The sequence below is a fragment of the Monodon monoceros genome, unplaced genomic scaffold, assembly GCF_005190385.1.
Source record: "Monodon monoceros isolate NGI ecotype Baffin Bay Population unplaced genomic scaffold, NGI_Narwhal_1 Super_Scaffold_1, whole genome shotgun sequence".
NCBI classification, from domain to species: Eukaryota; Metazoa; Chordata; class Mammalia; order Artiodactyla; family Monodontidae; genus Monodon; species Monodon monoceros.
In genome coordinates this window covers 63,267,532-63,293,249 of record NW_021703765.1, presented here as the reverse complement: position 1 = coordinate 63,293,249, position 25,718 = coordinate 63,267,532, and the positions used below count along the sequence as shown (strand labels likewise).

At 44.1% G+C, this 25,718-nt stretch overlaps 1 protein-coding gene across 7 annotated transcripts in view; it reads right to left on the bottom strand.

The window, feature by feature from the left end:
* Nucleotides 1-3,895: 3,895 nt before the first annotated feature.
* The window catches only part of PRR14L (proline rich 14 like), a 57,024-nt gene continuing 35,201 nt past the window's right edge, over nucleotides 3,896-25,718 (bottom strand). For 5 of the 7 annotated variants that reach the window (XM_029219350.1, XM_029219342.1, XM_029219332.1 and 2 more), the window contains 5 exons: nucleotides 22,404-22,475; nucleotides 21,556-21,727; nucleotides 20,914-21,020; nucleotides 9,440-9,511; nucleotides 3,896-8,207 (listed from right to left, as the gene is read on the bottom strand). In XM_029219350.1, coding sequence (XP_029075183.1) covers nucleotides 7,928-8,207; nucleotides 9,440-9,511; nucleotides 20,914-21,020; nucleotides 21,556-21,727; nucleotides 22,404-22,475 — 703 coding nt within the window. In that variant the 3' untranslated portion in view covers nucleotides 3,896-7,927. Of the gene's footprint in view, nucleotides 8,208-9,439; nucleotides 9,512-14,851; nucleotides 21,021-21,555; nucleotides 21,728-22,403; nucleotides 22,476-25,718 lie in introns of those variants that run through there. The other 2 variants (XM_029219357.1, XM_029219365.1) reach the window with 2 other exon arrangements.

Genomic DNA, 25,718 nt, shown 5'->3' with positions numbered 1-25,718 from the left:
CCTTACATTTTAAGTATATATATAAGCGTGGACGTGTGTATATATATATGCATATATATGTATACACATGGACGTGTTCCAACCCTCTTAAATTTTAAGAATATATACATATATGTGTCTGTGTGTATGTAAATTATTTATATATCAAAGCTTTAAGGCCTCTTTCCAGCTATAAAGTTCTATGATTTTAAGGCAATATGTGCCTGATTTGGGATTCTGTTCTATAAATTTTTAAAATAATAAATCAGTTCTTGATTGTGTCTAATGAGAAGGGAGAGGTATTGGACAAAGAGAGAGAGAGGGAGAGAAGTTGGGAGAAAAGGAAGAAGCAGCGATGGAAACAAACACACCCATAAGGAGCTGCAGATAGGAAAAGGAGACTGTAAGGAAGGCGGCGGGTTCACGGGGCGGGGGGGGGGGGCTCACCTCCAGCGCCCGGCCTCTTAGAGAACATTGTGAAAGTTGTTCCAAAGCTGTGTTGCAGACCTAACTGTGGTGCATGACCTGTACGCAGATAAATGTAGCCGGTGGGGCTTCTCCGGAAGCTCACAGGGTGGTGTGGGGTGCGGAAGTTAGAGCAGGCAGTTCAGAGGGTGGGGGGGGTGTGGGCTGAGGGAGCAGCTAAGAAGCCTGCCTGACAGGGAAGGGAGCGGGAGAAGGAACAGGTGGGGGAAACCTCCAGAGACCTGAAGACATGGAGGCAGTCAAGTGAAGGGATGGGAGAAAGAATATTTGCAGCTGATGGTACAGCTTTTGTGCAAAAGCTTCGAGGCAAGAGACAGCATGGAGGATTTGAGGAACTAGAGGAAATTCAGAGTGTGGAGCGCCTGTGGGAAGCCGAGCTGGAGAGGCAGGTGTCGGGGGAGGTGTCTGGTTTCCTAGAGCAGATCCTGGGGGCAGGAATAGACCTGGGCTCTAACACTTACCACACAGGCGCGGCCTAATGTCTTTAAGCCTCAGTTTCCTCATCTACAAAGTGGGGATTAAAAACATCTACCTCATCAAGTTGTTGTGAGGATTCAAGAAGGTAATAAACACAGAATGCTTGGCACTTGGTCAGAGCTCAACAAACGCCGTGTTACTATCCTTATGTGGGGACGGGGGGAACCCGCAGAAGGATTTTAGGGGAGTGGTTCTGACAAGTGCGAAGTTGTATTTTACAAAGATCACTTAGGCTGGCAGCAGTAGGGGAAAAACTCATCGGCTGCTGCAGCACCTGGGCTATTTGCCGCCGCGTTTGTATTCTTCCAGACCATTTTACCCTCTCCCAAAATCTGAAATGAAAATGCAAAAGGGAGAAAGATTCTCAAGCCGATTCTTATCCACATGAGCCTCCACCCTCAGCATCCCAGCATGCCCATGCCCAGAGGCAGGGATGCAGGCTCCAGGTTGGGCCGCGTGAACCTACCTTCCAGGTAGATCTCACAGGAGGTGGTAACTCCTCTACTGGCCCCACCCCGCCTGTGATCTACAGCCAATCAGACGGCGCGAGGTCAGCAGTGGGTGTGGCTGCACCAGAAAAGCTCCCGGTTCACCTGCGACTGGTCCTTTGAAGAGTAATTGAAGGGAGGGGAATTACGAGGTCTTCAAATACTCAGAATCGGCAGGAGGAAGAGGACCTCGGCCGTTCTGTCAAGCAACAGGGTCTGTTAATGAAGGCGGCCATTCATTCACCCATCAAGTGTTTACTGAGCCCCTACGATTTATACCAGGCACTTTTTTAAGTGCCTGAGGGGTCACAGGAGGGACCAGAGAGGAGCCTCAAAAATAACGCGTCGGGGAGTTCCCTGGTGGTCCATTGGTTAAGACTCCATGCTCCCAATGCAGGGCGCACGGGTTTGACCCCTGGTCGGGGAACTAAGATCCCGCAGGCTGCAGGGGCGGCCTGAAAAAAAAGGAAAAAGAAAAAGAAAGCATCAGAAGGAGGATGTGGGGTGGGGGGAGATACACTTTTAGGAAGAGTGATCTGGGAAGGCAGAGATCTGAACAGTGCCTGCGGGAACCATGTGGCCGTGTGGGAGAAGAGCCCTCCGGGCACAGAGAGCGCTGGGTGAACATATCATAGGGAGGACCATGCCGGCGCTGGCCAAGGAACTGCAAAAAGGGTCCGCATGGAAGTCCTATACAAACGGCTTCCACCTCAGGAAAACGCGGAAGCAGAAGCACCAGCTGACAGCAAGGAGGGAGAAGACGCTGTAAGTTTGAGAAGGATGTTAGAAAGACTCACCGGTGACCCTGAAAGTTGCTTGAAGTATTGGGAGTTTTCTAGAACACTTCTCAAGAGAAGTCACAGAAGGAACTGAAGAAATGAGGTCTCCATCATGTGAAGAGGGCAGGACACGGTGGAGGATTCTCCCATCGGTTTGGACCTCTTACTCTCAGGAGGCCCTACCAAGGCTAAGATTCTGTGATGGGGGTGCTAAAGGAATGACAGGGCCGAAGGTGATCACTGGCCTCTTCCTTCTATAGCAAGAAAAATTGCAGAGAGGATTCTTCTCCAGGTAATTGTGAAACCTAAGCAGCAGAAACACAGCTGCCAGGCAGGAGGACAGAGAAAGGTCTTGACTGTAGAAATCCAAGAATTGGAAGAAGGCCAGGAAGGCACATTGGGCACTGCTTTCCCTCTGGACAGAGGAAGCACATCCTCAGGAATCTCGCTTCTTTCTGGAACACGTAGGCGTGGTGTTAAACAGCCTTATTTTCAGTCATTCTTTCACCAGTTTCCACTGGTTAAACAAAGAGTTGAGAATCAGAGGACTCACAACCTAACCTCATGTACAGCTGGGAAGGATATAAGCTAAAAGCCAAGACCTTTTTATTTTTTTTAAGACCCTTTAAAAAGTAAATGAATGAGGCTTCCCTGGTGGCGCAGTGGTTGAGAGTCCGCCTGCCGATGCAGGGGACACGTTGTTCGTGCCCTGGTCCGGGAAGATCCCACGTGCCGCGGAGTGGCTGAGCCCGTGAGCCATGGCCGCTGAGCCTGTGCGTCCGGAGCCTGTGCTCCGCAACGGAAGAGGCCACAACAGTGAGAGGCCCGCGTACCGCAAAAAAAAAAAAAAAAAAAATGTACTCCATCATATTTATACTCTCCCAAGTAGCCTCCTTAGCAAGCTAAGCTCTTATTCCAGATATGTTGCTAATATTTGACATTTTGCCCTGAATTTTTCTTACTTATTTTTGGCTGCGTTGGGTCTGTTGCTGAACACAGGCTTTCTCTAGTTGCGGTGAGCAGGGGCTACTCTGTTTCAGTGCGCGGGCTTCTCACTGCGGTGGCTTCTCTTGTTGTGGAGCACAGGCTCTAGGAGTGTGGGCTTCAGTAGCTGTGGCTCACGGGCTCTAGAGCGCAGGTTCAGTAGTTGTGGCACACGGGCCCAGTTGCTCCACGGCATGTGGGATCTCCCCGGACCAGGGCTCGAACCCGTGTCCCCTGCATTGGCAGGCGGATTCTTAACCACTGCGCCACCAGGGAAGCCCCCATTGACCTGAATTTATTATTGCTTTTTCATTTCTCAGCCATGTGAGAAAATAAACACTATTCAAAAATCACACCTAGAATACTGGCTCGGCATCCCTACCCAACTTAATTGGGTGTGACTCATTTGAGTGAGTCTTGGCATTTCCAAATACCCAAGTCCCTCACAAGAGATGATCTGCCACCTGAGTAAATTTTAAAAGCTCCACGACAGTCTTGGAAGGCCACCCAGAGGTGGAGCTCTACACATGTTCTGAGCACAGCGCCGTCCTCAGAAAATGGTGACCACTTTGGAAGAGAAAATGCTTGTGGGATATATGTAACTTTGGAATGTTTTATTAAAAACCAACAACAGCAACCTCATGATATTACAGGTAGAATTTTAACTTATTATGAAGCCATAAGAATAAAATAACAGCCTTGAGAGTTATCTGAAAGGTTTTCCAAAAAAAAATTCCTTTTTATTTTCATAAATTAACACACATAACAGTGGGAATTTTAGAGTCACAAACTACCAAACAGAAAAGGAACTGCAGGGGCATCATGTATGCCAATGTTACCAAAAATGTACAAATTTCACTGAACTATTGACCATGATAATATACAAACACTTCAGGCAGCTATTTACTGGCCTAGACCAGCCCAAGGAGATGATGCTGAGGCCTCTTGCCAAGAATTAAAATCCGATTCAGCACCAGAGAGGGGCTCGTGGAGACACACAATGAACAAGCATCCAATCTGAGAGAGTGCTGTGCTAGATGGCAGGCTATGTGGGGGCCCTCACTTCACAATAAAAATAAATAGCCTTTGCTGATCAATTTGTGGCTAGATAATAGTACTAAACTTTGATTTCAGTTAATTAAGCCTTCTTCCCGGCCAGCTTTTTATACAGAAAGTTCCGTCGTGGCAAGGAGCCCTTCCCTCGCATGAATCCAGGAAAGGATACTCCGCACCTCTGGCCAACTACTTAAAGACTTTGGATACAGCCACCCACGATGTGGTGTTTCAGAGGTCCTTTCCATGATACCGGGGTGGGGGAAGCTTACAGAAACAAAAAACAAGGGAATTAAAGAAAGCACCAACTGCATACTCTGCCCCCAGGGAATGGGAGAAAAGTATCACCGTCTAAAAGTTCGTCTTTCGCGGATCTTGATGTACATTGATTATGAGATGAAATCCCAGCCTGGAGACGGAGCACTGGCTCTGCATTCCATCAGGCCGCACCAAGCCTTGGACCGGCAGCCCCAGTCCTGCACTCTGTGCAGCCCTTAGCCTGGCAGACAGGGAACCAGCCACAGGGGTAGGATCATGCCCAGAGGGTGGGATCTGGAATCTACCTCAGGTTGGCTCTGGCACTCGCGCAAAAGACCCTTTCAGGCAAAATTGTGACAAAGCGTCATGTTTTTCACAGCTCTTGGAGGAGCGCTGTTTCAGGATTCACAGCATGAGTTTCTGAGCTCTTCAGGCTCCGAGTAAGGCAAACGCTGTATGTCTCTCCACTGTACCTCCCTCAGCTGTAGCTCTTAGAATAAGGTCAGTAAAAAAAAGTGGACATAATCTGCTTGAACAGGTGATGAGGTACATTTAAATTAATAGAGAAATGAAACCAAAAGAAAAGAGGAGGGGGAAGGTGGGGGGGCAAATATAGCTATAAACTGACAGATGGAAAACACTATAGTTGAAAGTTTCAGTGAAAAGCTGACGTGCAGAACCCTGATTGGACCTGAGATTTCTCCTCTCTTTCCCATATTAAAAACACTAAGTGTCTTTGGGTGGTAAGTCCCCATACTCAGAAACTGTACCAAGTCCCACCCCAGAACCAGACCTCCTGTAGCTATGGGCAGGTGGCTGGCTCTGAGGACCATAGACAGCACTGCAGCTGGCTAGGCCAATGGTAAAAATGGATGTTAAGACAGATATGGCTGAGCACGGCGAGAACCCGATGTGGCCCAGGTAAGCAATTTCAAGTTTGCAGTGGGGGCCCCTTCTTAACTTTGGAATGAGGAAGGGCCTTGGCCAAATGCACGCCAAAAATTACAAGGAGAGGGTTGGCCTCAGCGGAGCTTTTTCCTATGTTCCCAGGACAAGGAAGGAAACCAGGTCTCCACTTCCTCCAAGCCCCCATTCCAAATGCCAATGCTCCAAATCATTGCTCCTGGCCCTGACAAGTGCCACTCCTGCAACGGGCAAACTTGAAATTGTATCTCCGTAATGTTGGTGATGCCACAGCTGCACCCACGTCAACTTCAGTCTGCCACACTTGCCACGTTGCAGACCCATCTACACTGGCAATGGAGCTGGCAAACAGGGCTCTGTAGATTTGCTGGGAGTTTGCAAGCTGTGCAGCAGGAGATTGCTAAAAACGTTTGTACAAGGGCACAAACTCATCTCACTCCCTTAAGCAAAAAGACAGAGAGAAGCATTTGTGTCTAAGGACCCTGTCCCAGGAAGGGAGAGGTGCTGAGGGGAAACACAGGTCGTGTCTACACAGTCTGGGCAAAGCGAATGCACAATGGCAGCATCTGGTTTGCACTGTTCAGAGCTGGTGCGGAAGCCAGGCTCCCCTCTAATGCTACGTGGCTGTGGCCTTAGAAGCCTCCATGGATCACCAGGTGTGTATTTCACTTACTAAATGCTCTGTCTGAGGCATTGGACCTACAAGACAGACGTGGCACTTCGTTTTTCTCGCACTGTCAGTTTTTCTGCTGCAGTGTGGCACAGACTGTCAACCTGCAAAGGAAAGGCACATAGAAACCCCCACCCCCACCCCATCCTCCCATCCCCTGACAGACAGGGAAACCAAAGGGACCCAGGAGACATGATCCAGGATGGCACCACTCACTCCTCTCACAGACTGACTCGAAAATGTCTCTGGAGCTTTGACAGTTCCCATTGGCGCTGCTCCACGGCAGTGGCTCCTGGGAGGATGGGAGAGGTGACCAGTGTCCTGAGGCTGGGCTTAGCATCCCACTCACCAGCCAAGGAATGTTAATTCTCTGCACTCTTGTTTTGAGAGAGAGAGAGAGAGAGAGAGAAGATAAAACACAAGGGAAGGGGAGGAGGGGAAGCAAGGCAAGGGCACACAGGCCTTAAGTGGGAAAGGAATGAAACCTCCGGGCTTGTGGCCTCACACAGCACGCTTCTGGTCCTCTGCCCACAGACTGCTGCAGGCAGAAACGGAGAAACCCAGAGACCTTTGTCTGGCATTCTACCAAACTTACAGTAGGTCTGACGCAGGAGCCCAGAGTACAGTGAGCTGCCCTCCAAGAGGGCTGGCCATGGAACTTCGTGACCCCAGACTGTCCTCCTCCCCACTATGGAGCGGGCTGCTCTGGCAGCTGCAAACGCTCTGGGTTGGCTTCATCACCACCTGAGCCATCGTGGATGCCTCTGTCATGGACCACCACTTCAGATGAAACCCACTAAGACCACACCCAAGCTTCCAACTTTTTAAATGACTGGGGGAGAGACCTGCTCTTACTTCCGTCATTAAAATAAATACAACTACTTAAGCAAGAATGAGAACCCAGATGAGAAATGAGCCGCACTAGGAGCTGGAGGCGGGGAAGGGGCTGCCTGAACACGTCAACGGGAAAACGGCTCTCGGCCGCCCCACACCACGCACCGACAAACCAGGTCAAATGCCTGTCGTGTGTTCTAAAGACGTGTACTGTCTTTCTCCTTGATGTCTTAAAAAACTGCTTTAAAATCACATTTAAAGGCTCCAAACATGCAGCAATAATTAAAACAAAAAAAGGGAAATAAAACAAATGAAAATAATCAACACTACCACATTAAAAAGTGCAACTTACTTCGAATGGGGCCTGGACGGGCTCCTCTGGCACTAGTGACCCACAGTCACAGAGGGGAGAAAATGATGAGGAAAAGCCACACACACACACACACACACACACACACACTCACTCACACTCACACACACACACACACACAACTTGGTTCTGGACAGATGGGCTCAAAGGATTAGAAAACACAGCAGCTCATCTTTCCTCAACTACTGAAGTGAGCCGGTGAGACCACATGGGACAGGAGGCCAGGTCCCCCTCCCTAGGCCACATGTCTAAATATAACCTTGGTCTAGCACCACCGTAAACAACGCAGAACTTTCACATGGACGTGCAAATGCTGTGAGTCCTTGGAAACCTAGTGTTACTGAAGGTATGTGGTGTCCTCCTCCGTGGATGGCAGAGTGTGGGGAGGAGGCCGACATCATTCAGGACCATTTCCAGGAGAAAGGGAGCGTTCCTGAGGTTCTATACTCAGCAGTACAAGTTAGAGGACCCTCTTTCACCAGTTCCTAAAAAGGCTGCACCTTGAAATAGGTAAAAATCCATAGTCTGCATTTTGAGTGGTTTGGGCAGTAGGGCAAAATTAGGCAACCTCTTCCAAGGAGGCCGGGAAAGTCTAAAGTTGAGACCCCCCCACCTGAATCGCTTCTCAACAACCGGATGACCGCTCCTGCTCCTCCTCTTCCTTGGCAAAGAAGGTCTCCAGTTCCATCAGTTTCTGAATCAACAGAGCATCCAGCTCTTGACTCTGCAGCGCCGCCTTCTGGGCCCGGGTAAAGCTGCCTGCCACCTTGACCTTACCGCGAGCCCTCCTCTTTCGTGGGACTGTGAAATCCTGAAACTCCAGAACTCGCTTCCTCTTCTGTTGGCTGATTGAGATGAGCGTACCATTCCGTTCCTTAGGTTCCTCAAAGATGGTCTCTAAACACCTAAGGGTGGAGCACAAAACAGAATCACCAACATGCTCACCCTGGGGGCCACCAACCCTCCCAGTCAATGGGCGCTAAAGGCTAACTACTCCTGACAGCTCTTTCCTCTGGTCTGCAGCTATTTTTTGATGACAAAACACATATATCTATGAATATGTAGTGCAAGCAACATAGTGAAGAAATTTAAACTGGACAGGAGGGTAAAAAATAAAAGTAAGATGAACCCCCCCACTCCCCACCCCGGCAACAGCAGCAACAGTGTTTTGTGTATCCTCCCAAAGTCACTCAACATACAGATGGGCATAGGTAAGCATGTATCATCAGAGGTCAGCCCTTTTGTGTAAAGGGCCAGGTAGTAAACATCTTAAAATTAACGAGGCACACAAGTCTCTGCTATATATTCTTTTTTGTTTTTTAAACAACCCTTTAAAAGAATAAAAACCATTCTTAGCTCACAGGGCTGGAAAAAAAGAAAGAAAGAAAACGGGTTGCTGGTTGGACCTGGCCTGTAGTTTGCTGACCCACAGCATCTATCCAACACTTTTGTTTCTTCTTTACTCAAATGGCAGCAAACTACATGCACTGGCCTATGCATTGTGCCACTCTGACCTATCAATAACGTTTAAGATTGCCCCAGCTGGGTACACAGGTATCTGATTCATTCTTTTAAATGGCTATGCAGTGTGTCCCATTACAAGGATGGACTATAATTTAATGAGAACCCTATTAATGGATATTTTAAGTTGTTTCCAATCCTTTCCTATTATTTAGCAATGCTGTAATGAATAGTCTTATATCAATGCCTCAGAGTTTTATCTTCTAGGATAAAACTCTCCTGCTACATCCTGGACGCTACAGGAATTTAATAAATGTTTAACGACTTGAACTGAATTTAGACGCAAAGGTAGCCAAGTGAAATGCCTTCTGTACTTGGGTTTGGAGTCATATCTGAAGATCAGTGCTTATTAGTCCTGAAGACAGCTGGCATATTTGCTAAAAACCAAGTACAAACGAAAAGGAGACTACCTAACCTGACACACATCTCTTTCCCATCCTACCACCGACCCCAATTCAAGGGCTGGAAACTAAAAATACCAATTCTAGTTATTTTCAAGACCCCGGTATTGGAAGAACTGAACATAAAACCCCTTCCAAAGCACAAGGACTGGAGATTTACATCGATCATTTCGGAAGCCCCCCCAATCTATTATTTACTGCTCATATGTACTTACCTGTTTGCAGGAGGAGATTTATAATTCTTGTTGGTATATATTTCTTCTAAACTAAACTCCTTTTTCTTTAACCTGAAAAGAGAAAAAAATAAATTCTTCAGTCTCGTAAGAGAGACAAGATTGGTTTCCCAACTCTATGTTTTCCATTCTTTTACTTTCCAAGAGTAAAAGACGAGTCCTAGGTGTGTCTCATGAGAACAATGAGTATGGGATCTTCTTTTCCAGGGCATCAATCTTCAACTTTGTGGGATTTGGTCCAGTTATACTTACTTGGAGGGATATAACTGGATTTGTACCTATTATCTTAGTTTACAGCTTCTTGTCCTACTTTTTCAATGTTTCTTCTGCTTAATTGACTGCTCTTTTTTTAATTCTCCTCTCCTGGCTTGAAACTTACACATATTCTGTTCTTTTAGTGGTTGGCAAGAATTTTAATGAGCATATTTAACTTATAAACCTTTCTCTCATACAACACAAAGTCCCTGGAACCTCTAAGTCTGATCAATACTGTCCCAATTTATGTTAGTAGTGTCCTATTTTGCCTTTTTATTTCGTAAATTTTTGTGTAAGAATCAGGTCATTTAGTCTGTGGCTTCCCCAGTCTAGATTTTCTTGATTACATCCCACTGATGTCATTTAACATGCGCCTCTGACCCAAACATATGGAAAATACTACAGGTATTTCCTATGGACTGGTAATTAAATAGAGAGGTATGATCAGATTTAGGTGTTCCGGGTTTTTTGATAGACTTTTAGGTGTCCATCACGAGGGACATGATACCCAGCTGTCACCCTTTTTGTGTATTAGCAGCCAGCCACTGATAAACATTGAATATATTTATTAGTTCTTTAGGATTGTACATGGTGACAGTCTATCATTCTTCTGGGAGAATTCTTCCATCTAAAGAAAACTTCATGCTCATCCATGCTTTGGTAACCCTGACGTACTGTTTGCACAGGAAAAGTGGGTTGTATGCTTGGTTCTTTCCCTTTATTTACCACTTTACAAAACAATGAATTGTTTCCCTATTATCATCCAGATACAGCCAGAGTTGTGAACTCATTCATTATGAACTATTGGACTGAAACATATCTCATGTGCTTCAATCTACTGCAGTTATTATTCCTTTTGATGCTCAGACAGTCTCATCATCTGTGGCAGTTGAGAGTCTCTTCAAACTGGTTCCTGTGTCTCTCCAACATGACCCCAGTCGCCTCCTGAGAGCTCATCACTTTCTGGCACAAGACAGTCTATACTCATGCATTTCCTGCCCTAGACCTGTAGCCAATCTTCAAGGAGCCCTGGTTCACATATCATAAAATTCACCAATTTATTCATTCATTCATTTATTTTGCCGTGCACGGGCCTCTCACTGTTGTGGCCTCTCCCGTTACGGAGCACAGGCTCCGGCCGTGCAGGCTCAGCGGCCATGGCTCACGAGCCTAGCTGCTCCGCGGCATGTGGGATCTTCCCGGACCGGGGCACGAACCCGTGTCCCCTGCATCGGCAGGCGGACTCTCAACCACTGCGCCACCAGGGAAGCCACCCTATTATTTATTTTTATGAGTGTGCTCAATCTGTTTGTTCACTCTTAGTTTTTGGTACTATGTAGAAGATAATAGCTTCAACCTTCAGGCCACCACTCTTAGTAGAAACTTATTTTCAGACAGCACAGTACCTTTATTACAAAAGAGCAAATTATTATAAAGTTTCTGTGCTTTAAACCTTTCTCAGATAAGTTAAGGAGTGACTGGACAGTACAGCAATAAACTTTTCAGCATCGTGCTTTAGTTTCTTCCCGGCTTTTTGAAAATCTTAATTGAGGTTCCGTTTGGTTCAATTCCAATTCAGCAAAGAACATGCTTGTGGAAAAAATACATAAATAATAGCATGGATAAGATTTTTCACAGGGATTTCCAACAAACAACTGTTACTTTGCTTCTTAACAACAGCAATAGCTACGTTAGATTAAGGATGTCGGATGGGTAGTTGGAAAGTGAAAGATTAGGCTTCTGACAGTCATTCTGACGAGCAAATCAGGGTAGTGTGCACCCATGTCCAGTTTCTGAGCTGAGGTGACTGCTGAAGCGCCAAGTTCAGATTCTGGGATTCCTAGGCTCTCAACAAGCTTTGCCTTCCTCAGAGGGGCTTCACTCACTGGAGGTGGTGGGATGTGTAGATGTCCTCAAAAGTAGACACTTCCTGTGCAGATGCCACTTTGCCCAGAGTGGCTCTGGCAAGAGTCTATGCTCGAGCATCTTCTGTCTGGTGGTTCCTTGCTCCCTCCACTTCTTGATCTGTTTTTACGACTTGATTTCCCTCTGGTAAAGAAGCATCTTGACACAATTCTGAAGCAAGGCTGTGCTATTCTAGTGTTGACAAAACTGAGGCTCTGAGGGGCTCGCTCGGGGGTCAAGCCCTGGTCCCAGGGGTCTCCTGTGAGGACCATGCCACTGTGACCCCCAAAGCACATTGCTATGCTCATGCCGTGGCAGATCTGGCTCCTGGAAAGATGTGGCGGGGCCTGGTGGTCAGTGGGTGCAGCGCCCCCAATCCTGTGCTGGAGCACCTACAGGCTCTCCTCACAGCCAGGTGATGGTGGCCCTAAAATTCACCCTTTAAAGTGTACGGTTCAGTGGATTTTCGTAGAGGCACAATGTTATTCATCACCACTAATTCCAGAACATTTTCACAACCCACAGAAGAAACCCTGGACCAACGAGCAGTCACACCCACCCTCTCCTACCCCAGCACCTGGCAACCACGTATCTACTTTCTGCCCCTATGGTTCTGCCTATTCTGGACACTTCATACAAATGGAATCATACAGTATGTGCTCTTTGGAGTCGGTCTTCTCTCACTTAGCACACTGTTTCCACGGTTCATTCATGGTGTAGCACGTCTCGGTACTTCATTTTAACATTCTATGGATAGACCATCTTTTCTTAATCTATTCATCAACTGATGGACATTTGGATTGTTTCTACTTTTTGGCTGTTATGAAGAATATTGCTATGAACATTCATGTACAAGATTCTGTGTGAACATATTTTCAATTCCCCTTGGACATATACCTAGAAGTAGTGATATAGTAACTCTAACATTCTGAGGAACTGCCAAACTATTTCCCACAGTGGCTACACTATTTTAGATTCCCACAAGCAATGTATGAAGGTTCCGATTTCCACCCATCCTCAATGCAAACACTTATTTTGTTGTTTTTATTTGTAAAAAAATTACTGCCATCCTAGTGGTGAGAGCCATCTTGTGGTTTTGATTTGCAGTTCCCTAATGACTAATGATGCTGAGCAAAATTTTTTGGCCATTCGTCTGCATCTTCTTTGGAGAAATGCCTGTTCAGAATCTTTGCCTACTTTAAAAAATTGCGTTGCTGTCACTTTGTTGTTGAGTTGTAAGAATTCTTTATATATTGTGCATACTAGAGCCCTATCAGATATATGACTTGCAAACACTTTTTCTGATTCTGTGGGTTATCTGTTATCTTAAAAAAACAAAACAAAACAAAAAAGACTTATTTAGAGCAGCTTTTGTTCATAGCAAAATCAAGTGGACAGAGTTCTCATATACACCCTGCCTGGAAGCCCCTGCAACTCCCCTACTAAGCACAGCAACCCCTATTATCAACAGCCTGCACCAGAGTGGAACATTTGTCACAACTGATGAACCTGCAATGACACATCATAATCACCCACTGTCGATGGTTTACAGTAGGGTTCACTCTTAGTGCTGCACATTCTGTGGGTTTGGAGAAATGTATAATGACATGTATCTACTATTACAGTATCATTCAGAATCATTTTCACTGCCCTAAAAATTACTGTACTCGCCTATTCCTCCTTCCCTCCTCCCTATTCCATGGCAACTATTGATTCATTGACAGTGTCCACAGTTTTGCCTTTTTCCAGAATGTCACATAGCTGGAATCATACAGTATGTAGCTTGTTCAGACTGGCTTTTCACTTAGTAGTATTTCAGTAAGGTTTCTCCATGTCCTCTTCATGGCTTAAGAGCTCATTTCTTTTTAGCACTGAATAATATTCCATTGTCTGGATGTACCATGATTTAGTATCCATTCACCTACTGAAGGACATCTTGGTTGCTTGAAAATTCTAGCAATTATGAATTAACCTGCTGTAAATATTTCTGTGCAGGTTTTTACATGAATATAAGTTTTCAACTCATTCGGTTAATACCAAGGAGAATGATTGCTGGATCGTACGGTACGAGTATGATTAGTTTTATAAGAAACCACCAAACACTTCCATTCCATTGGTTTACTTTTTATTTTTTTGGCTACACCACATGGCTTGGCTTATGGGATCTTAGTTTCCCAAACAGGGATTGAACCCGAGCCCTCGGCAATGAAAGCATGGAGACCCTAACCACTGGAGCGTCAGGGAATTTCCTATTCCATTTTTTTAAAATAAATTTATTTTATTTAGTTTATTTTTGGCTGCGTTGGGTATTCGTTGCTGCACGCAGGCTTCGTTGCAGTGCGTGGGCTTCTCTTGTTGTGGAGCATGGGCTCTAGGCATGCGGGCTTCAGTAGTTGTGGCACATGGGCTCAGCAGTTGTGGCTCACAGGCTCTAGAGTGAAGGCTTAGTAGTTGTGGTGCATGGGCTTAGTTGCTCAGCAGCACGGGGGATCTTCCTGGACCAGGGCTCGAACCTGTGTCCCCTGCATTGGTAGGCAGATTCTTAACCACTGCGCCACCAGGGAAGTCCCCTCTGTTGGTTTTATGTCAATCCTTACACATCACCACACTGTTTTGATTACTGAAGCTTTGTACTAAGTTTGTGTTGTTTTTTTTTTTTTGCTGTGGTAAAATGTACAAAACAATTTACCATTTCAATTATTATTATTATTTATTTTTTAGTTTTTGCGGTACACAGGCCTCTCACTGTTGTGGCCTCTCCCGCTGCGGAGCACAGGCTCCGGATGCACAGGCTCAGCAGCCATGGCTCACGGGCCTAGCCGCTCCGTGGCATGTGGGATCTTCCCGGACTGAGGCATGAACTCGTGTCCCCTGAATTGGCAGGCGGACTCTCAGCCACTGCGCCACCAGGGAAGCCCTCAATTATTTTTAACTGTGCATGTAGTAAGTTTTGAAATGGGTTAGTGTGAGTCTTCCACTTTGTTCCTCTTTTTCAAGGTTGTTTTGCCTATTCTGGGCCACTTGTATTTTCAGGATTTTTAGGATCAGCTTGTCAATTTCTGCAAAAAAATGTAGTCGACATTTTATAATAGGATTGCAGTAAGCTGTAGGTTGCCTTGGGTAGTACTAACTTCTTGACAGCATTAAGTAGCCCAATCTATGAATGGATTTCTTTCCATTTATTCAGGTCTTTAATTTCTTTCAACAGTAGTTGGTAGTTTGTAGTGTTTACTGAACAAGCCTTACACTTCGTTTGTTAAATTCATCCCTAGGTTTTTTTTTTTTGATGCTACAGTAAATGGAACTGTTTTCTTAATTTCATTTTCAGATTGCTCATTGCTAATGTACAGAAATACAATTATTTTTCTTTTTCTTGTATCTTGATCTTATATCCTGCAAACTTGCTGAATTCATTCACTAGCTCTAATAGTGGATTCTTTAGGGTTTTCTATATACAAGATACTGAAAAGGTAGTTTTACTTCCTTTCTGAGTGCTATCTCATTTTCTTGCTTAATTGCCCTGTCTAGAACCTCTAGCAGAATGTTAAATAGAAATGGCTAGACTGAATATCCTTGTCTTGTTTCTGATCTTAGGGGACATCTTTCAGTCTTTTACAATTAAGTAGGATTTCTGCTTCGGGTTTTCCGGTAGATGCCCTTTATTCATTTGAGGAAGTTCTTATTTCTCTCTCTCTCCCTTTTTAAAAAATATTAATTTGGCTGCACCAGGTCTTAGCTGCGGCACGTGGGATCTTCGCTGCTATGTGTGGGATCCTCGCTGGGGCATGCGAACTCTTAGTTCCAGCATGTGGGATCTAGTTCCCTGACCAAGGTTCGAACCCAGGCCCCCTGCATTTGGAGCTCGGAGTCTTAGCCACTGGACCACCAGGGAAGTCCCTCTTATTTATTCTGAAGTTCATGGAGTGTTTTTATCATGAAAGTGTGTTGGATTTTGTCCAATGCTTTTTCTGCATCTAATGAGATAATCATGTGCTTTCCCCCCTTTATTATATTAATGTGGTATACTCCACTGATTAATTTCCTGTGTTCAACTAACCTTGCATTCCTGGCATAAATCCCACTTGGTCACGTGTATAATCATTTTTTAATACGTTGCTGGATTCCATTTGCTATTATTTTGAAGATTTTGATGTATACATTTATAAGGTTCCCTGGCTTCTTTTAAGATTATCTCTTTGTCTTTGGAAGTCTGAAGTTTTCATACTTAACTTCTTTCTGAAGTTAGGTATGAAATTCTTTTTATTGATCCTGCTTGGGATTAGTATCTCTTTGTGCCAGTATACTAAAACACACGGAATTACACAGTATGTGAACTATTTCTCAATAAAGCTGTTTAAAATTTTTCATTTAGATGCTGCTTTACTGAGGTGTAACTGACACATAGAATTGTAAGACATTTCAAGTGTACATTGTGATGACCTGATATATGTATACACTGTGAGAGGATTCTTCCTATCTAGTTAATTAAGAGTTTGTGTTTTGACTTTGTTTATAGTTGGTTTCTTTTTTTCCCAGCAGAAGTGATAGATTTTTATGACATATATTTTTCAGATTTTTTACTTTATGGCTCTGAATTTTGTGTTATACTTAACCATTTCCTATAGTTTCTTCAATTATTCTTACGGCTTCATTTGTTTACATTTAAGTCTGATTTTATTTGGAAGATATTCTGATGAAAGGTCTAAGGTAGAGATCCAGCTTTCTTCTTCTTTTTAATATTTATTTATTTATTAATTTTGGTTGCGCCAGGTCTTAGTTGGGGCATATGGACTCTTAGTTGCGGCATGCAGGATCTAGTTCCTGGACCAGGGATCAAACCTGTGTCCCCTGCAGCGGAAGCGCACAGTCTTACCCACTGGACCACCAGGGAAGTCCCCCAGCTTTATTACTCCTAGAATGGCCACCCAGCTGTCCCAGTAGCATTTTACTGAATAGTCCATCTTTTCACCACTGATTTGAGGGGACACCTTTGTCACATACTAAGTTTCTCTATGTATTTGTATCTAATTATGGACTTTGCTTTACCAATTTGTATATTTATGCTCTGGCATCATACTGTCTTAATTATTGAGACGACAATATATTTTAAGATCTCTTAAGACTAGTACTCTTATTTCACTCCTTTTCTGAATTTTCCAGGCTATTCTTGCTTCTTTATTTCTATAACTGTGTTAAATACATTCCTTTCCATTTATTCATATCTCTTCCTAAAAGAACAGTTCTTGGTCAAGTAAATGTGTTTAAATTTTTATCGTTTACTGGAATGTACCAGTTATCTAATTACTGCTTCTCAGCTCAGAATGCACCCTCAGTACCTGCTCTGTGACAATGGCATCTTGGACTCCTAATGCATTTCTTCTTCACAGTGAGTTGGTGCTGAGCTTCGGCAGAAGGAGGCACTGGAGGACACTGGAGGAGCAAAGGAGCTTTTCTTCTTGCTCCTGCCACATGGCCCATCATGGGTGCACGTGTACTGGGATGTCTGGGGCGGGGCTGGATGGGGACAGCTGCCCCAGCTGTATAGCCAGAGCGTGGAGCCCTCCCCAATGCCCCTGCAGCACTAACCTGGTGACCACCACACCACAGATGGGGCATTCGGGGACTGAAGCCCATAGTGGGACCCCAACATCCTGAGGGTTGCTTCCTGTGACTCTCCTGGAGCAAACGCCACATGCCCCAGACCACGCACCTGCAGCAGCACCCTGACACCCCGGGTGCCTGCCCTCCAGCCTCAGCTCAAGCCCTGGAAGGCTGCTGTTGTTGTTTCCTGCTCGCCCAGCTCTGGCGTTAGCAACCTAGCTATCCGATGGGCTGCAACCACACCTTCTCCAACAAAGTCAGACTCCAATCTGGGGGAGAGGGCCCCCTTCTCCCTTGGCCCTAGGATGCCCTTCAGAATTCCCAGTATACCTTAACAGTTACTCTCCTGTTATACCTTAACACTTTAAACTTCCCCTGTTTAAAATACTGTGTGGTTTCCGTCTCCTGACTGGACCTAGACTAATAACATGATACTAAGGTAAAAGCCCTAAGGTTTTGCTAGACCAGGGGTCCTCACACCAGTGTACTAGAAGACTTTCCACAGACACGCTGAAACCCAGCTCTAGGGTAATCAATCTCCTGATCTTTAATCTCCTGCACGTGACACACCTGAGAAGTGTCCTTACACTCATGTAAACATCTCCATTCCTACAAATTCTTTTTTTTTTTTTTTTGGCCACGCCACACGGCATGCAGGATCTTAGTTCCCCAATCAGGGATCAAACTCATGCCCTCTGCAGTGGAAGCGCAGAGTCTTAACCACTGGACCGCCAGGGAAGTCCCCTCACAAATTCTTTTAGAACAGCCCCTATCCACCCTGAATTCTACTTTGGTATCGGAATAAAATCACTGATCTCACTAGGCCCTCCTCAGATATTAATGAAATCACCGTAAACGTGTCTTGGATGTGTCTTTCCCCACCTTACACACGGTTCCGCTAAGAGAAGAGCGGCTTTAGCAAGAGGGGACTCAGCCTAATTTCAGATATGGTGTGGAATGGGGCTGTCAGAGGGACTTGGCCTCACTCACCTCCTGACTATCATCAAACAATGCCTACTTAAGAAAGAGAGCTTCAGGCTTCCCTGGTGGCGCAGTGGTTGAGAGTCCGCCTGCCGATGCAGGGGACGCGGGTTCGTGCCCCGGTCCGGGAGGATCCCACATGCCACAGAGTGGCTGGACCTGTGAGCCATGGCCGCTGAGCCTACGCTCCGGCAGCGGGAAAGAGGCCACAGCAGTGAGAGGCCCGTGTACCACAAAAAAAAAAGAGAGCTTCAAACACCAAAAATAGCTTGGTCATGTATTTAACCGTACACAATGTCTTTTCAAACTATTCTCAACTCTCATGCACAGTCTGTTATCACTTAGAAGAACATTAATCAAATCATATAAGGAAATATTTAAGTCAATCATTCAATCTTCATCTTACAAAATATTATAACTTCTACTTCCTGTTAACAACAAAAATTATATGAGCTGCCATGCCAATTGGTTTGCAGTGATACACTTTTCTCCTACATTAAATATTGAAGCAATCATGAGATTTATATAAATTGATGGATTTATTTCTGATTTTTTACATGATTCTTAATTGTTCCTAAAAGTCTAATAATGAGTATTCGTGCATGTATACACATTTACTGAAGCAATATCATGCTTTCTAACATACTCCTCACTTCATAATTTATTATTTTAGCTATAAATTACATTGCTTTATTACAAATTCAAAAAATGGGAAATTCTTATACATAACTTTAATTTTGACTTATGGCTTTTAGAAATCTACGTTACAAGAAGTGTACCATAATTTATTTTTCAATGGTCTGTATGATTTTCTTGAAGGTATATATTAACATATTTACTGTTTCATACCCACAGACATGGAGGGGAAGCTGTATTCTTGTACCAGGTCATTTTAGGTAAGAGACTTGAGCATCTGTGGATTTTGGTATCGGGGGGTCTCCTGGAACCAATTCCCCGAGGATACTGAGGGATGACTATATTATAATTGGAAGGCAGAAAAGTTAGGAAGTAAGAATGATTTGGCCAATGGGCTTGAATAATAAAAACTGCCTTCACCAAGTAAGTTGTATTTCAAAAATTTTCCATAAATTTAATGCCCTAAATCGGCATCTTCAAAGTGTCTATACAAAAGTGTATTTGAAGTAATAAAAGCATTTTACCAAGATGTCTTAGGTAAAGATTTATTGAAGATCTTATATTTTTCAACCCTTTCATTATATAGGATTAAATAAAGTGCCCTTAAGTGAGAAAGTAACATAGAATTCTTAGGTATCTGAAACTGGTCAGATCCTCTCGGTGCACGTCCCATAAACTGAGCCACTGCTGGCCTCCAAAGGCTGGGTGACAGAACCCAAGTGAGTCAGCACTGTTTGATTCTTTGCTTTCAAAAAAGATTAGGTGATAAATCATTAAATATGATTTGATGATAGATCACTCTGTGATTTTTTGATATTACTTGACAGAAGTTGAAAGGATTGAATGTCATTGTTCTATTAAAAGTCTCTGCATTCCCAACTACCTATCTTTATTAATAAGGTTTTCCAGAACTTCTATCTACACAAAAATTCAAGAGAGAATACCATGATTCTGAACCCTATTTCATTCTAGTAAAAAGTACTATTCAACCCAGGATATCTGAAATACTTTAAAAATTTCTCTTGAAAAGACATGGTAGGATGATCAATAAAAGAACTGTAGGATAAAAACACAACACGTTAAGATAAGAACCACGTGGGAAAAGTGGAACGTAAATCATAGTAACAGTTAACTATCACATTTGTGTTGTGTGAAGCAATAAAATAGATACAGTGCACATTTTTTTCTCAACTGGACTGTATAGCAATCTTAAGTGTTGGGAATTCTTACTCACATTCTACAGGTAAGTCCTTGAAGCTCAGGAAGGTGAAATAACTTACCTTGGGTTAATCAAGGGACACAGGCTTCCATTTGCTGATGAGAAATTAAGGAGTGAAATCCATCACAAGAAAACATAACTCTGGAGATCTTTTAAAAATGTTTATATCTTCATAGTGTCTGTGTAATATACATCATCCCCAAACTGGAATCATGTCAAATACACAATTTGGAATCACGCCCAACCAATACATAATTTAGTAATCTTTTTCTTTCCACTTCACTTTATAGGAATTAGTAATCAGCTGTGTCATAAAAATCTGTAGAATCCAAATTTTTAAAGGCTATACTATGGACCATGACATGGATCTAGCATTTTCTTGAAAAACAAACAAAAAAAAGACATCTTTCCTTCATGATGTGTAGGTCCCTTCCCAGTTTTGTGCACAGAATGTTGTGAGCCTGGGCTGTGGGGTCGAGTAAGACCTGTGAGAGACAGGAACCACCTGTTCTGTCATGAGGGACGCTCAGGCCTAACACAGATTTCTCAGCTACTGAGCCTTGGCACCGTCACCTAAACCTGGGGACGACGGCTGTGCCTACCTTCCAGCACCCTTGGAGGATGAACTGGGACTGTGTACACAGAGCGACAGCACCCGGCATAGAGAGCTCAGGAAAAGTGATCGAGAACGTGTTCAAATATCCCTGCACACAAATCTCTGGCCACAGTACCGATGAATTCTTTTGGATAAATTCCTAGAAGTATAACAAAAGCTCAGAGTATATGATCATTCAAAAGGTCATTATATTCTGCCAACTTCCAAAAAAGTGCACACATGCATGTTAGAGAAGGCGCTCACCTTTTGGGTCGAGGAAGGCCCATGGGGGTAAGGTTAGGGTCTGGCTTAGGAATGGTTTTCCGGATGCGAATCTGTGAGACCTTCTTTGGCCTCTTCTCCAGCTCAGTCTATTTTTAAGAAGAAAGATGGTCAGGTTGTAAGACATTCTAAATATACGAAGTCCCCTTTCCTGACACCCATTGCATTGCTTCCTCAGTGTACAGATGACTTCAGGAAGTAGTTTATGACAAAGCTCCCACCCCCCGCCGCCCCCACTCCTGCCAACAGCGTTTTCAGCAACCGCCCCCTTTACGTTACTGTACATGCATTTCAGATACTGAGATTATCAATATGGAAATTTGCAACTGTTGGAGACAGCAGATACTGCAAAACTGAAGCACACCATTGTTCACTCGTCTCTGAATGCATGAAGTTTCTCGCTCTGTGGTTCGGTTCTCTAAACACTGTTAAATGTGTCATCAAGAGAAAAGGGTCTGGAAGGCGACGAGGAAGAAGAGATTCAAGGTATCCTTTAGTGTCTTGCTAACCTCCCGTACTCAGCTGAAGGTAAGGTGGTAGCAAAGAGACTCAGGGGCCCATCTGTACCTGTCACATCATCTGTGGTGCTACTGACACCTGACCCCACAGGCACTTTAAATTTACCTCTTTCTGTTCTGGGGGGCTGCTCTGTGGTCGGGGGCACGGGGCTGTCACACCATCCAGCTCATCAAATCCAGGAACCTGGAACTCGGAGGCTGAAAGCAGGAGCTTGCTGACAGCTGAGTCTGTTACCAAGCGAGACTTTGGTACCAAGGCAGGGAATGGAGGCTCTAGCCTAGCACCACGGAGAGAGAGACAGAGAAGAACGACATGGGACGGGTTCACCTTCTATGTTGGCACATTCGTCTTAACATCCAGACAAGAGCTGAATGACGTTCCCAGTAAACCTGTCCTCCTGACACTTCTGGACACACTTGTGTCTATACACGTAAAAAACAACGAGAATGTGGTCAATCCACTTCACTGTGATGGAATAACGAACGAGGAAGATGCAGTGAATAAGGAAAAATGTAAAAAGGAACAGGTTTTTTGTGGGAAGAAGACATTTAGTGAACTGAACAAATGGACTGTGCTCAGACGACATCAATCCCATCCGGGCACTGAAATCGGCTAAATGACCAAGCAGTATCTTAAGGGACTTGTGGTACAATGAGCTGGCTAGGGATTTTGACGTTTTTTTCATAAATAGGATTGATCACACAACTTTAGTTACACAGGTTGAACCTCAGATTGTTCATCTGAGAGATGTAGATTAGGCTTAGAAGGAGAACGAGAGGTCAGAATTATACCATGCCCGACCCACACCAGCCACCAGTGCACTCGTCCCCCACTTCTCTCTCTCCCTCTCTCTCTCTCTCTCCCTCTCTCACACACACACACACACACACACGCACACACACACACACTGCAAACCACAAGCCCTCACGTGCCAGGCGCCACTGGAGCCTCACCTCACGTGACTGCCGCTGGTGCTGTAAGCAGCTTCCAGGTCCGGAAGAGGCACGGATGGTAACGCAGTGTGGCTGAAGTGGAGCAAAAGTACACGAGAGGCAGGTTAGGGCAGCGGGATGGCAGGAGAGGCTCTGGTGTACCGTGGGTTTGGAATGATGCTCAATCAGAGCCCAAGGAAGACGAGAAGTGTCAGTCACCCAGGAAGACGAAAACCTCCCTCCCAGGCATGAGAATTACATGTACGTGCCCATCACTGGAATGGAGGCAGGCTGACAGGAGGATTATATTCTAACTTAAATGGAAAGAAAGCAGAGAGAGATATACAGAGGACAGTAAGAGAAAGGAGGAGGACAAGAATACCCTTAACCTTATACCTTTTAATCAAGTTGTTGAACGTGTATGTTAAAGTTTTTAAAAAGTACTTTAAAGATAAAAATACACTCCTCAGTTCTGTATTAACCGTATTAAAATAAAATCTGCCAATTTCTATAAACTTACAAAAAAATGTGAAGAAACCTTATTATCTTTAAAGCCGAGTTCCACGTAAAACATGGCCATGTAGATGAAAACTGTTCACAGGGCTAGTTCCTTTATAATTAAGCTTTGATTTTTATAGATGAAAAATGGTATTAATCACTTATAGATACATTAATATGCATTGTTGGAGAGCTTCTGGTACCCCTCAAAGTAAAGCTTGTATCCATTTCTACTGAATTTAGACATAGTACAGGTTTAATTAATCAGATGTTTATATAATGATCATATAATCCATCTCCTCTGGGAAGTTAGAGAAATTTGTTCAATGGCTGAAACACAGATAAATCAGATTGTTAGAGAGCTTAGCACCAATCTGGAATACTGCGAAAGGGGCTGACCAAATCAGAGGCCTCATCTGGGTCTAGCTCAGCTGACACAGCAACCAGCTGAGTGACCCAAGTTAGAAAAAACCATGTGCCTCAGTCTCATCATCTATAAAAAAAAAGGCAAAAAAGATGTCTGTTTGACCCATATTATGGAGTGCTGGAGGATGAGGTTCAAATGAGAAAACGCTGTGGAAACATAAATTAATTTAATCTTGGTTAAGTCTTGCTTTCTGCGGCACCCCAACTTATCACGCTTAACATTTCTAAGTGTGTCTACAAACACAGCAAACTTCTAAGCTCTAAGCCAAGGATATATATGATGTTAAGGCACTTTTAGAGCCAATGAGAAAAAAAGTTCCCACAAACACCACCCCTACCACTTCAATTAAAAAAATAGGGACTTCCCTGGTGGCGCAGTGGTTAAGAATCTGCCTGTCAACAATGCAGGGGACACGGGTTTGATCCCTGGTCCAGGAGGGTCCGACATGCCGCATAGCAAGTGGGCCTGTGCACCACAACTACTGAGCCTGCACTCTAAAGCCTGCAAGCCACAACTACTGAGCCCGTGTGCCACAACTACTGAAGCCCGTGCACCTAGAGCCCGTGCTCCACAAGAGAGGCCACCACAATGAGAGGGCCGCGCACCGCAACAAGGAGTGGCCCCCACTCGCCGCAAATAGAAAAAGCCTGCGCGCAGCAACAAGGACCCAACGCAGCCAAAAATAAATAAATTTAAAAAAAAAATTAAATCTTTAAAATACAGGGACTTCCCTGGTGGCGCAGTGGTTAAGAATCCGCCTGCCAATGCAGGAGACATGGGTTCGATCCCTGGTCCGGGAAGAATCCACATGCCACGGAGCAACAAAACCTGTGCGCCACAACTACTGAGCCTGTGCTCTAGAGCCCGTGAGCCACAACTACTGAGCCCACGTGCCACAACTACTGAAGCCCACACGCCTAGAGCCCGTGCTCTGCAACAAGAGAAGCCACTGCAATGAGAAGCCCGCGCACCGCAACGAAGAATAGCCCCCACTCGCCGCAACTAAAGAAAGCCCGCGTGCAGCAACAAAGACCCAATGCAGCCAAAAATAAGTAAATAAATAAATTTTAAAAAATAATAAAAAATAAATAAAATACATATATATACACACATACACACATATATATAATTAAATTAAAAGTAAACTAAAAAATAAAATAAATGAAATGTCAGATACAGGATCTAAGGGAGAGAGAAAATATTCCCCACCAGAAAACAGAAAAGTTAGGTGGGAAAGAGTTCTGGAAGAGGGAAAAGGGTCATAGGGTCATTCACCTTCACAGGGTGAAATGAATAACTACCCTCCATGCTACCTTAGGACTGGACATAGTTTAAAGAAGATAACATGATTTAAAACTGAGTGTTACAGACACAGAGCAGAGTTTGTTGTAGAGGCAAACAAACTATGCAACAGAAGCAGTGCACCATCATTTAAAACAATTTGATTCATCCTGTTGTATTTTTATGGCTGCCTGATAAGAAGTGAACATTTTCCTGTTTTCCTACAGGACAAGAACTCACAATCAGCCACATTCAGGTTCTGGGGTGCCTTTCTGAAGCTCTTTTATTTAGTTAGTTTTCTGCTAAGATGCTGGGTAACTTCACAGTATGCCCCAGAAGCTTTTCAATGACAGAATGATTCTGCATGAGAGACTCTGCCCAGACACACAAACAACAAGGCCTCTCCCAGGCCGTTTGGAATTTTAAGGCTTTTTTGGTGTTGAAGTTTTAAACTACAGCAATGATAAGGGCAAACCAAATGATGTTTAAAGTTTCTGTTTATCTAGAGGATTACAAATAGGAGGATTTATCTATTATGCCTATAGCAGATCTTCAGGGATGTAACTCCCAAATTCTTTTTCTTCTCTCATTTCCTATTAGAAGGTAAAATGATATTGGTGAAATTATTTTCAACTATTCTCAGTGGTCAAACCACAAGAACTCTTTTCCAGTTCACTTAAAATTCTATAAATTCTATAGCTATAATATGTAAACGCCAATCTCTGAAGCTTCCCTGCTCCAGAAAGAAACACATAGATTCCTAAACTAGATTTGGTGATGCCCATGTAATTAATTAGTTTATTTAAAAAGTATTTCTTCTGTATCCTTTACACACCAACCACTGAGTTAGGTGCAGGCTGTTATAATACCTTGTGAACAAGTAATAGTTACAAGTCACAAGTCACTACTTATAGTAATGGGATATGTTCTTTGCAAGGTGAGAGCAAGAGGAGAAAAGGAGAGATTCAAGATTTAATGGTTCACAGAATTAAATGGACAGAACAAAGGAAGGTACAAAATAAAGGGTTCTGCAAGAAATCTAGACCCTTCAGGAAAATTAGAGGGGGCTACACTTCAGAATTACTGCTGCATATTCCTAGCAGAGACTAGGCAATAAACAGGAAATGGCA